This window comes from Mirounga leonina, unplaced genomic scaffold (genome assembly GCF_011800145.1).
Source record: "Mirounga leonina isolate KUSES-001 unplaced genomic scaffold, KU_Mleo_1.0 Mir_260, whole genome shotgun sequence".
Classification (NCBI taxonomy): Eukaryota; Metazoa; Chordata; class Mammalia; order Carnivora; family Phocidae; genus Mirounga; species Mirounga leonina.
The window spans coordinates 2,341,760-2,354,105 of record NW_023270642.1 but is presented as its reverse complement, the minus strand read 5'-3'; the positions used below and the strand labels follow the sequence as shown (position 1 = coordinate 2,354,105).

Genomic DNA, 12,346 nt, shown 5'->3' with positions numbered 1-12,346 from the left:
TATTTATAAGTAAAAGTATATTAAGTATATTAAATACTTGACTCCATCCCAAATAACCTTATTTTCAGTTTTTATCTGCATCTCTAATTAGGCTGTTCTCAGATTGCTTCACGTATGCTTTATCTTCAACATCTGTTCAGTGATGCATAGTTTAGGAAGCACTTTAACATTCATGAACTTATTTGGGTCTTAAAAGGATTCTGTAGAGATATCAAGAGAGGGTTTATTACCCTTAGCTTAGAGATGAGGAAGTGGCAATGCAGAAAGGTTAAGAGACTTGGTCAGGATCACTGGCTAGTAAAACTAAAGTCTCAGATCCCATTTCCTCTGTCTCCTGATTTTTTTTTTTTTTAAGATTTTGTTTATTTATTTGAGAGAGCATGAGAGGAGGGAGGGTCAGAGGGAGAAGCAGACTCCCTGCTGAGCAGGGAGCCCGATGCGGGACTCGATCCTGGGACTCCAGGATCAGGACCTGAGTTGAAGGCAGTCGCATAACCAACTGAGCCACCCAGGCACCCTCTGTCTCCTGATTAAGAACTATCTGCTACAGCATATCTACCACTTGTGATACTTAGCAAGGTAGTTAGTTGGTACTCAAAAACTTAATTAATTGATATTACTATTCATACTATAATTCTTTCTAATGGAATAAATACTGAAGGATAGTGTGTAGGTTGTAGGATGTTATGAGTACTATGATGTGGGAAAATGTGTCAAATGAGTAGTTTTTGTAACTTGTTTCTCAGAATTGCATAGACATATCTGCTTGTGATATTCCATAGCCCTTTGTTGATATTATGCTTATGTCCATCCTTATATAAACCTTATTTTGTAGATTTCTGGGTAACTTGATTTACCGGAATGCCGCTCTGAATTTTAAGCTCTTTGACAAGAACAGTTTTCCTTACAATGCTGTCTAATAATCCTCAAGAAATATTTGTTGAATGATTAAATGAATAACACTTATAGTGCTTTTTAAAGTAAGCATGGCTTTTTTTTTTTTTTTTTTTTTTACTTTTTCTATATCTGTATAATCTTAAATTGCCTGAAAGGATTTTTCATTTTTTAATGGCAAACTTGAGGTAAATCTCTTATTTTAAAGTAATATCTCCCCAATGAATATGAAAACCTTAACAATTTAACTAGAGATATCTATGCTTTATGTGTGGCCTATCCTGAACCCCTTGGAGAAAGACTTTATACAGAAACTAAGATTTTTTTGGAAAATCACGTACGGCATTTGCACAAGGTAAGGAGTGGTACAGACATGATATAAATATGTTTGTAGCTGGGTAGTTATTATTAGACTAGTTTACTGTTTTCCAGTGCAGAACTTATATCAGGTTAAGGTTATTTGCTTTGTTTCCTAAATAGCATTTTTCTGATTATATATATTTAAGGTTTATGAGTTAAGCATTATGTTGTTAGATTCTCAGTTTAGTTATTCAGCATCATATAACTAGTAACTGAAATAGTGGGGTTTCAAATCAAGGTTTGTTCAACTTTAAAATTTGCTTCTATGTCCTCTGGATGGTGTTTATTATAGAACTGTTTTCTATCTTTATTATTTCAGCCATTTAGCTGCCTCTTCATATCCTACATAAAATCTTACAAAAACCTAAAATGAAAAAGGGAAATGGCAAATTAAAAAGCATGATAGAAACTGTCCCTGTGACCACTTATTTTAGTTAGTATGCCATATATACAAGGGCAACACCATGGACTTGATCTGTGTATGAACAAAGAATTTGCGGGATTTGGCTACAGACAGTATTTCTTATTTTGGACTACTGATCTGATCAGGAACTGGAAGAGATCACTTATTGTCTGGGCTAGAAACTTGACTCTACCTTACATTAGCTGTGTGACCATAGGCAACTCACTTAATCTCCCTTATGGATTAAAATTTAAGTTTGTTTATCTTTAAAATGGAGATACAGTAGAGGATATGCTAAGCAAAATAAGTCAGACAATTATCATATGGCTTCACTCGTGGAATTTAAGAAACAAAATAGGGGATCATAGAGGAAGGGAGGGAAAAATAACGTAAGATGAAATCAGAGAGGGAGATAAACCATAAGAGACTGTTTTAACTCTAGGAAACAAACTGAGGGTTGCTGGAGGGGAGAAGGGTGGGGGGATGGGGTTAATTGGGTGATCATTAAAGAGGGCACTTCATGTAATAAGCACTGGGTGTTATATGCAACTGATGAACTAATGAATTCTACCTCTGAAACTAATAATACACTGTATGTTAATTAAATTTAAATAAAATGGAGATACAATAACACTATATAATACTGTGTCTAACCTTGGATGTGGCTAGGTGCAGATACATTTTAAAGTGGTGATAACCCCAGAGCGCAATTGATCATGTGATGTTTCCCTTTTAAAACTTTTGAAGGAAATGCTCTACTTTTTATTATACATGGCAGATACATTTTAGTGTTCTAATATGTGCATTTGTCAGCTCATGGAAGCAGTTTTGATAACAGGTACTTTAAATTGTTGTTACAATGTTTAATAATTTAGTTTTAAAGTTAAAGTTCTGCTATGATAATCTAGTGAACTTTGGTTATACCATAATTGTTACCTGTGTAAGGCACTTACAAATTTTGCAGTTTTATATTTTAGCATGGGTTGTGTTTTTTTAAATGTTTTATTTGAAATACTTTGACTTACAGAAAAGTTGCAAAAATAATACAGAATTCCTATATCCTTTTTACCAGCTTAAGGTTAACATCTTGTATAACAGTGGTACATTTATTAACACTAGGAAATTAACATTGGTATAATTGCACTTTAAAATGATGTGAAATAGTTCTACGAATGTTTAGAATACTTACATAATTGTATACCATATGTTTTCTCAGATCCTGTGACAAAAAAGAAGTTGGCTAATATGTTGATAACTAAGTAAATTATTAACATAGCCAACAGATTTGAAGCAGTTTCACCTGTGAGAAGAAAATTTTATTTGGGGGAGGGAACTTTTTTAATTACTAAAGTATTGCCGTTTTATTTATTTATTTATATTTTTTCTATTTTTCTAAGATTTTATTTATTTATTTGTCAGAGAGAGAAGGAGAGAGAAACAGAGAGCAAGCACAAGCAGGGGGAAGCGGCAGGCAGAGGGAGAAGCAGGCTCCCCGCTGAGCAGGGAGCCCGATGCGGGACTCGATCCGAGGACCCCGGGATCATGACCTGAGCCGAAGGCAGCCGCTTAACTGACTGAGCCACTCAGGCGTCCCAGCATTGCCGTTTTAGATAATTTAGAACATACAGATGAGCAAAAAGAAGAAAATTATCCCCGAAACAATACTCATACTTCCAGAATTAGCTACTATGAATATTTTTGATTATCTATACTTAAATACATCTGTTTGGGCATATGTTAATATATATATACATATATATATATAAAATTTGATATTTGTCCTTAGCGTATTTTTGCTTTGTGTAGACGTCCATTTTTATTAGAAAACAGAATATTATACACTTTATAATCTTTTTGATTTTAATAATAAGTCTCTTTCTTTGTCATTAAATGGACTTTTATAATCCTGACAATGATTATAAAATTTTTCATTGTGTGGAGATACTACAATTTGTTTAAATATTGTCATACTGGGGGTTGGGAGGATGGGTTAGCCTGGTGATGGGTAATAAAGAGGGCACGTTCTGCATGGAGCACTGGGTGTTATGCACAAACAATGAATCATGGAACATTACATCAAAAACTAATGATGTAATGTATGGTGATTAGCAAGCATAACAGTAAACACACACACACACAAAATATTGTCATACTGCTGGGCATATGGATTATTTGCAATATATATAATTTGTTTTTATAAACAATGAATGCTTCTATGAATATCCTGGTATCTAAATTATTTTTGTGTAGCTGAGTTTTTTATAGGATAAATACCTAGATACAGAATTATTAAGTCATAGGTCATGAACATTTTTTATTGTTTTGCTATATAGTAACAAATTGTTCTCATATTTATTCACCCAGCAGCAGCAGTTTCTAAGTGTGCTTTTCCCCCCAGCTATGAGAGGCAAAAAAGATACTATATATAGGTTGTTTCTGTCTCTTGAGCCTTAATTATTAAAATTCCAAGTTTAAAAGCATAGCATTTCAGCAGAGAATTAATTAGATGGAAATTGAGGTCATGACTTGCTTAAAGTCATATGGACAGTTAATGAAAGAACTGAGATAAAAGAACCTAATATCTTTTGAATATCAGTCCAGTGTATTTTTACTGTTAGACTAGATTTCCTTCAAAAATAACTTTTAAAAAGTTAGATTTCAGATTTAAGCTTGATTTTTATTTTTCAAAAAGTAACAGATTTCTGTTAAGTAAATATAAAACAACTTATTTGGGGAATATAGAAAAGGTGTCAATTTTCATAAATAGTCTTATTGACATAAGTGAATAATTCAGAGTAATGATATATTTTTATAACTAGCAGGATGATCAAAAGTGAGGGATTTGAGGAAGCACACAGATATGTGGCAGTAGAATTACATCCTCTTTTAAACTGATCTTAATATGGTATTCTAGCCCAAAGACAACCTCACACCATCATATTTTATCCTTTTAGAGAATGAAACTGTTTACTCTCTAGTATGGATGAATGCTTTATTTTCATATCTAAGACACACTTTTTTCTGGTCGTTTCAATTTTACTAAAAGCAGTTAAATTAGAATGTAATTTGTAAATATAATTTAGACTACTTTTTAGAACATTCATTTTTTATAAATTTCATGGCTTACAAATGAAAATCATTAGTGCTTTCCAAGTAAAAATATATTTCTTCTTTATATAGAGAGTTCTGGAGTCTGAAGAGCAAGTACTTGTTATGTATCATAGGTATTGGGAGGAATATAGCAAAGGTGCAGACTATATGGACTGCTTGTATAGGTAAGTATGCCTTTAAACTCTTTGACAACCTAAACAGTGTTGCCTGTATTCAGTAATTGAAGGAGTTTTGGGTTTTGGCTTTTTGTTTTTAAATTTTTAAATAAACGAACAAAACTAAAGCATTTTTTAGTCAATGGACTTTGCTATGGGGAAATGTCTGTAGTCTGGGTCATGTGAGTCTTTGGGAGCTAGGCAGTATATGGAAAGTTATTCTCTGAAAACTAAAACTGTATTTAATTTCATAGTTCTGTTTTTTGTCGTATTGTCTGGGACTCTCTCTCTCTATATATATGGCACATGTTAGATCTTGACAGAGTTCCAAAGTGCAACTTAAGCTTGGATGAAACTTGGTGGAGTAAATCCAAACCCATGTTCTCCTCCTGTATGCTCTTACTTGACTCTAAGATCCAGTATTTTATGCTTCATGGAAACACTTAGTTAAAGCACTCAGCAGTTGTTCTCTTGAAGTTCTACCTTATCCTTTAGGCATTATATTAAATTACCTACAGTGTCATAATGTCCTATGATCTCTCACATTTTCCTGCCTCTCCTTGTGCTGTCGTATCTGTCTGGATTGCTTGTCTTCCTTTCTCTGAATGACGAATTCTCATGTGTTTCTTCACCATTCCCGTCTCTGAACTTCCCTCTTCCTTGTTCTACGCAGTCTCCTATTTAGATCTTTTGTGTTAGCTGTCACTCCTGCATGTTCCTGTGGTACTCTGCGCTGATCCTTTCTAACCCATTCACATAGACAATGGAAATAAATTCCTGGGTACATAAGGCAGAAACCTATTTACCGAAGAATAGTGGATAAATAAGGAATAGTGTCATTAAGTCACCTGGGCCTTTGACACTTGGAATGAGAGTGTCTGCTCTTGAAATGGTTGTGGCCTGCGATGGAGGATAATTTTGGCCTATGCATTGTGGCATGGGCAGAGATGGATCCCTGCCTCAGTTTCTCACTGGGGAGAAACTCCTTACTTCTCCCCAGTGAGAAACTGAGGAGTGAAGCTGGGTGTCAGAGTATTATCTGTACAGTTATTCCATGCATTGCTGGACTACCACACTGAAGCCAGGGCTTGGTTCTCTTGGCGTGTTTGTCCTTTGTCGCTGGTTCATGTTCCTGTAGGTTTTTATAACAACACTGGAGTTTACTTACTGTAAGTTGCCTCTGTTAGAAACTGGAGCTTATTCCAACCTCCATTAGCTTTTATTTCTTCTTAGAAGAGCCAAATGTAATAAAATCAGAAGCCAGCAGTTGCTGACAAGCACAAGGTTTACCGTGGCTTTGGCTTTTATAAAAATGTTTGCCATACATAAAACATCCTGACATTTCATGGTTGTTTTTTTTTTCCCTCGTCCACCAAAGTAAGATAGTCATGAATAGAACTTTTAAGAATTCCCAAGCTAGGGTGCCTGGGTGGCTCAGTCGTTAAGCGTCTGCCTTCGGCTCAGGTCATGATCCCAGGTTCCTGGGATCGAGTCCCACATCAGGCTCCCTGCTCCGCGGGAAGCCTGCTTCTCCCTCTCCCTCTCCCCCTGCTTATGTTCCCTCTCTCGCTGTGTCTCTCTCTGTCAAATAAATAAAATCTTTAAAAAAAAAAAAAAGAATTCCCTAGCTAAATTGTGGAGGAGAATTAGAGGAATTTTAAGGATAAGTGTGAGAGCACATGCATGCCTTTGGCCACATGCTTGGGCCACTGGTATATAGATGACTTAAGAGAGTATTTAGAATATATGCCAGTACAGTATGCTGTGTACAGTGGGTTCCCTCTTGAGCTGAGACATTTTAGTAAAGATTTAAATTGGCTTTCTTTCTTTCTCTTTTTTTTTTTTTAGTTTTCTATGTTCTCCTGCATCAAAATCAGTAATTTGGTACTATTTAAATTAATACTAATATTAATAATAAATTGGTACTGTTAGTGAAGTTTTATTAAATATATATGCTATATACACAAATGTATGTGTGTATATAAACCATATGAGGTAGTTGGTGTCTCCAAATTTGCAGTTGAGGAAACTAGGCTCTCCGAGAGGTCATTTAAGACTTTGCTCAAGGTCACTCAGCTACAAAAAAAATCACAATTTAAACCCAGATCAGCCCAATTAAACCTATTTCACTTCTTCATTCTACTTTAGTCTCATTCTAGATACACTCTTTTAGTCATTTAGATAGATTCTGTTCTCATCCCTTATCTTACACTATGCATTCTTTCTAAAATGATTTCAGTTACTCCTGGTTTTAGCTACAACCTATATGTTGCTAACCACCAAAATATGTGTTTATCCCAGGTGATCTGAGTTTCAGAGGAGTATTTTTTTACCTAGCCTGCCTATACCTTCAGGGTATTCCATGGGTACATTGTAGTACTGCAGATTTCAAAACTGAGCTTGTTATCTTTTACATACACACTGTCCCCAGTGTTATTTTTATTATTTATTTATTTATTTTTTTAAAGTAGGTTCCATGCCCAGCATGGTGTCCAGTGCAAGGCTTGAACTCACGACCCTGAGATTCAGACCCAAGCTGAGATCAAGAGTCAGACACTTAACCAATTGAGCCACCCAGGCGCCCCAGTATTACTAATTTTAATTGGTAGTAATACTGTATATCCAGACATAGATGCCAGAAGTCTCACTTACCCTTTCTTCACTTACGGTTGTCCTCTCTACCTGATCCCTATTGGTCAGGTCCTCCAGATGTCTCTTAAATTCATTATTTCCTTTGCATTGCAAGCTTTTTATCGTTTCTCACCCGAACTATTAATGATAAAGTCCCTGTAACCAGTCTTCTGGCCTTTGAGTTTAAATTTATTCTATTTACTGAATTCATGTTATTTTTTTCTTTTTTTTTTTTTAATATTTTATTTATTTATTTGCATGAGAGAGAATGAGAGAGAGCACATGAGAGGGGGGAGGGTCAGAGGGAGAAGCAGACTCCCCACCGAGCAGGGAGCCCGATGTGGGACTCGATCCCGGGACTCCAGGATCATGACCTGAGCTGAAGGCAGTCGCTTAACCAACTGAGCCACCCAGGCGCCCTATTTTTTTCTAACATGCACATCTGATCACTCTCTGAAATCACGTAGTAACCTTCCACTGTCTGTAGCAAAGACTTAGAACTAATGGCTCATGGGATTCACTTATAGAGAATTTTATTTGACCACTGGGATGTTGGCATCATGTGGCTGATCATCATTTATTTAATTATATTGGTAGAATAGATGGTAAAATCCTTTTCAAAGAGGCAATAATTAGATGAAAACTGCTTAATGATAGTTTTTAATTGTGGGGTACTGAGGTTATCCAGGCTAGCTAATCACTTTTAGTCATACTCTATAAGGAAATCTGTGTAAAGAAATATAAAGGAAAAATTAGTTTTGTTTTAAAAGTATTTTTTAACACTTTTATGAAGTAATTTCTAGCCTCTTCTTTATTCTGATTGATTTATACGATGGATATGCATTAGCATAGGTAATTTAAGGATTCTGACTTCAAAGAAAATAATGATATTCCTGCGTCACATTTCCCAGTACTACATATCTCTTTAGACCCTGCTGGCTCTTGAAGTGTAGTACGTAAGATATTAGCTGGGGAACTAACAACTCTTGAAATCCAGTAGGTATTAGCATGAGAACAATTTTTGTAATGGAATTTCCTAAGACAGATTGAAATGCTTGGTTTCTCTGAGGCTTCAAAATTTTGGCTATTCATTATTGTCAAGTACTATTTTTAATTGTGTCAGTGCTAATATTCCAGGAAAGCAAAGGATACTTATTAAACACTTTGTTGGTGAAATAAATTATAAAAACATTATAAAAATTATAAAAACTATTGCATTATATGTGAGCAGAACAGCCAGGTATTGCCTGTGTGGTAGAGTATAAAATATTCTAAGAAATTATTGGGACCTGATTCTTTTATGATTTCCTAGAACATATGTCTTTATTTAAAAACAAATGTGTGATGAATAAAATTGACTATAAAATACTCCAATGACTTAGAAGTTAAGAATTGTATCCACATCAAAATGAAAAATTGCACTGTTTACATTTTAAGTTATATCTTTAAATTATTTTAAAAGCTTGTCTATCAAGCTTAAACTTAACATCAGGAGTAGAAATCTGGAATGAGAAAGATACAGTTAACGTAAGTTCAAGTTTTATTCCATGAGGTAAAGAGAATAGTGACTTGTCCTATCAGATATAAAACATAAAGCTCCACTAAAGCAGTATGCTGGCTCAAGAATATACATATAGATCTTTGAAACGGAACAGTGATTCCAGACCTCTGCAGATCTAGCAGCTGCTTGTTCAGCATTAACAAACCACTATCCTAAGAAGTTTATACTTAACTCTATAGGTATAAAGGAGCTACTTAGTACTCTGAATAGGTGAGTAAATTTTAGATGAATTAGAGATGGTGGAAACAGGAAATAGAGACCAGTCATGGGAGTGTTGCACATGATCGAAGCAGAGATTAAACAAAAGGCATTGGAAGAGAGAAGGAAACTAATGGGAGAGGATGAGTAGTAGTTTAGGAGGACGTGAAGAGCAGCTGATTAAAGGAGTAAAATGGAAGGATGAGAGATAAATGTTTCTAATCTTTTAGTGGGATTACTGGGATGGCCATGGTACCACAGACCAAAAAAAGAAACTGGTTTGGTGCAAAGGATCCATATAGGAAGGCACATATAAATGGTAAAGATACGACAATTAAATTCCCACTACTCAGGGAGCACATGTTACTGTTGAAATATTGTATTTGTTTGTTTGTATATTCTACCAGATTTGTAAACTCTGTGCAGGAAGCCCACATTTTTGTTTTTCATCTTTCTGTCCCTGGGGCCTGGCACACTGCCTGATTTGGAGTCCACACTTGGTCAATACTTGTTGAATGAGAGAGGGAGAACTTGTGAAATTTCTGTGCCAGCTCTGTCACCCACTAGCAGATTGACCATTGGCGAGTTCTTTAAGCTCTCTAAGCTGCAGTTTTCTTACATATAAAAGGAGGGTCATAGTAGTATCACACATATCTACTTCATAGTATTCAGCCACATAAAATGCTTAGGGGTATGCCTGACACATGACACGAGCTCCGTAAACGTTAGTGATTACTTTTATTTCCTGGCATTTGTGGCTTTTATGATCTGGCTCCAGGCTGCTTTTCTAAGTTTGTATTCTAATATTAGCTTTTGCTCTCCCTGCTGTCTGGAATGCTATCCATTTATGTATTCAGTAGTTCATCAAGGAAGTATTTTTTGAGGACTTCATATTTACCTGCTGCTGGTTCTGGATGCTGTGTAAGCAAGGTCCTTGCTTTGTAGTTCTTATATTCTAGAGAGGCAACAGATGTACGGAGCAAGTAAGCAAATAAAAGAATTGAATTATTTCACAAAGTAGTAAGTACCGTGAAAAATATAAAACAGTTGCGTTTAATTACTTTAATGGGATGGGAAGTTAAAGTTCATTTGGATTGGTATCAGATCAGGCCTGAGAGAAGTGTGTTTGAGCCTGATGACAGAGGCCAGAGGTTAAAAGATCTCTCCACTTTATATATCCTATTTCAGTCCAGATCTCCCAGATGTTCTCTTTCTACCTCTTTCTTCTGTCTCTCTCGGTCCTATTCCCTTTTCTTCAATTGGAAGGCATGGTTGAAAAGCCAGCATGAAATTAGGTGGATATACTACTAGAGAGAATGGAAGGAAGGGTGAAATGGCATTTTGAAGGAAAAATATAATAGGACATTTTAACATATGGGTAGAGGAGACTAAAATGTCAAAGAGAGTACCAAGGTTTTAAGCCTTGGAGTCTAGAGGCTTGTAGTTAGTGTGGGAGTGCAACTTTTATAAATGGTTTATCTGTACAGCTTTGGAGTTAATTCCAGGAATTGTGTTTTTCATTGTCTCCTAGAGTTGTTGGTGGAGTTATGCAGTTGAAATTTTTGTTGTCTTTGTTTTCAATTTCATTTGTCTGCAAACGTGAAGTGGACTTTTCATTTTGATGCAGTGAACACTAGAAAGTGTGTTTTGCTATAGAGATTTCGTGGCTTTTGCCTATTTGTGTTGTCTATAGCTGTTTACACATGGCAGAACCTTTCAAGTCAGTACTTTTAGGTGGTGAGCATTATAGGCATTATAGTGAAATCTAAGATTGTGAAAAGTGAGTGCTAGAATATTTTGAGCCCTTCCTACACATTTTATTTACTTTAAAGAAATCTATATTCATCTCAGTAATTTGTAGAGTTCATTACAGTTATTAGCTTAGAATATGTCAAAACATTATAAAGCTGTTTTCCTCTGGTAGACAAAGTGATCTTACATTAGTCAGTTTTGCCCATACTTCTTACTGTCTATAATAGTACCTACTAATCTAATCTCTTTTTGTTGTTGTTTAAAAATGAAAAGTTACATCTTTTCCTGGTGATAGATATAAATTGAAGGACTGACCTGAGTTTTATCGTTTAACTATTTCTTGGTTTAATTCTTTGCAAAGTGAACTTATCCTGACTTTCTAAGAAGAATCTGGGAATGAGCAAATTATATTGTAGAAGGATTGTAGAAGCTCCTTGGGTAGGAGCTGTTGGGCTATATGAGTACTGGAAATTTTTAGAGCAAAACCCTTGAGTTTTTTAAAGTGAGACTGAGGTAATAGGGTTTTTTCCCCCTACTCTAGAGGTTATTCTTTTGCTCTTAAAGCCTTCGGCTGATACCTTTGATCCTTTTAAATTATATTTCTAACTTCTGCAGAATTTCTTTGGATATATTACCACACTCTTCTGTAGTTGATTTATAACCCTAAAATTATTATTTTCAAGTTGCAAGTTATTTGTTTTCCTGCTGATTTTAACATAGTGTCCAATGGTACTATATTTGTTTTTCAGGTATCTCAACACCCAGTTTATTAAAAAGAATAAATTGACAGAAGCTGACCTTCAGTATGGCTATGGTGGTGTAGATATGAATGAACCACTTATGGAAATAGGAGAGGTAGGAAATTCTTTAAATGACTGGCAAACATGAGAGTGTTTTTATATATATTGAGGGAATTTGATTCACTGTCTTTTTTTTAAGGACACCATGTTGACTATCTTAACATTGTCAAGATTTAAAACATCCTAAATGTTAAGTTAATAAAACACTGCAGTGATTTCCTAAGAATCTTCACATAGATAACAGAAGAGATATGATTAGTATTATTTTAATAATTAAATTAATGATGGATGAATAAATGACGGTTAATAGTTCCACTATGTGAAAAAGCTCATAAAAAGTCTTTAGGAAAATACTTTCTGAGAGTATTCAGAAAATATTCTTGAGATTCTTGTAGTTAAAAAGTGCAAAAGTCAAGGCGCCTGGGTGGTTCAGTTAGTTGAGCATCCGACTCTTGATTTCAGCTTAGGTCGTGATCTCAGG

The 12,346-nt window shown here is 35.1% G+C and overlaps 1 protein-coding gene across 4 annotated transcripts in view; it reads left to right on the top strand.

Moving 5' to 3' along the window:
• CUL2 (cullin 2) overlaps positions 1–12,346 on the top strand; it is a 97,646-nt gene that overhangs the window by 29,283 nt on the left and 56,017 nt on the right. For all 4 annotated transcript variants that reach the window (XM_035029563.1, XM_035029562.1, XM_035029564.1 and 1 more), the window contains exons 3-5: positions 1,147–1,249; positions 4,838–4,932; positions 11,815–11,920. In XM_035029563.1, coding sequence (XP_034885454.1) covers positions 1,147–1,249; positions 4,838–4,932; positions 11,815–11,920 — 304 coding nt within the window. The remainder of the gene's footprint in view (positions 1–1,146; positions 1,250–4,837; positions 4,933–11,814; positions 11,921–12,346) is intronic.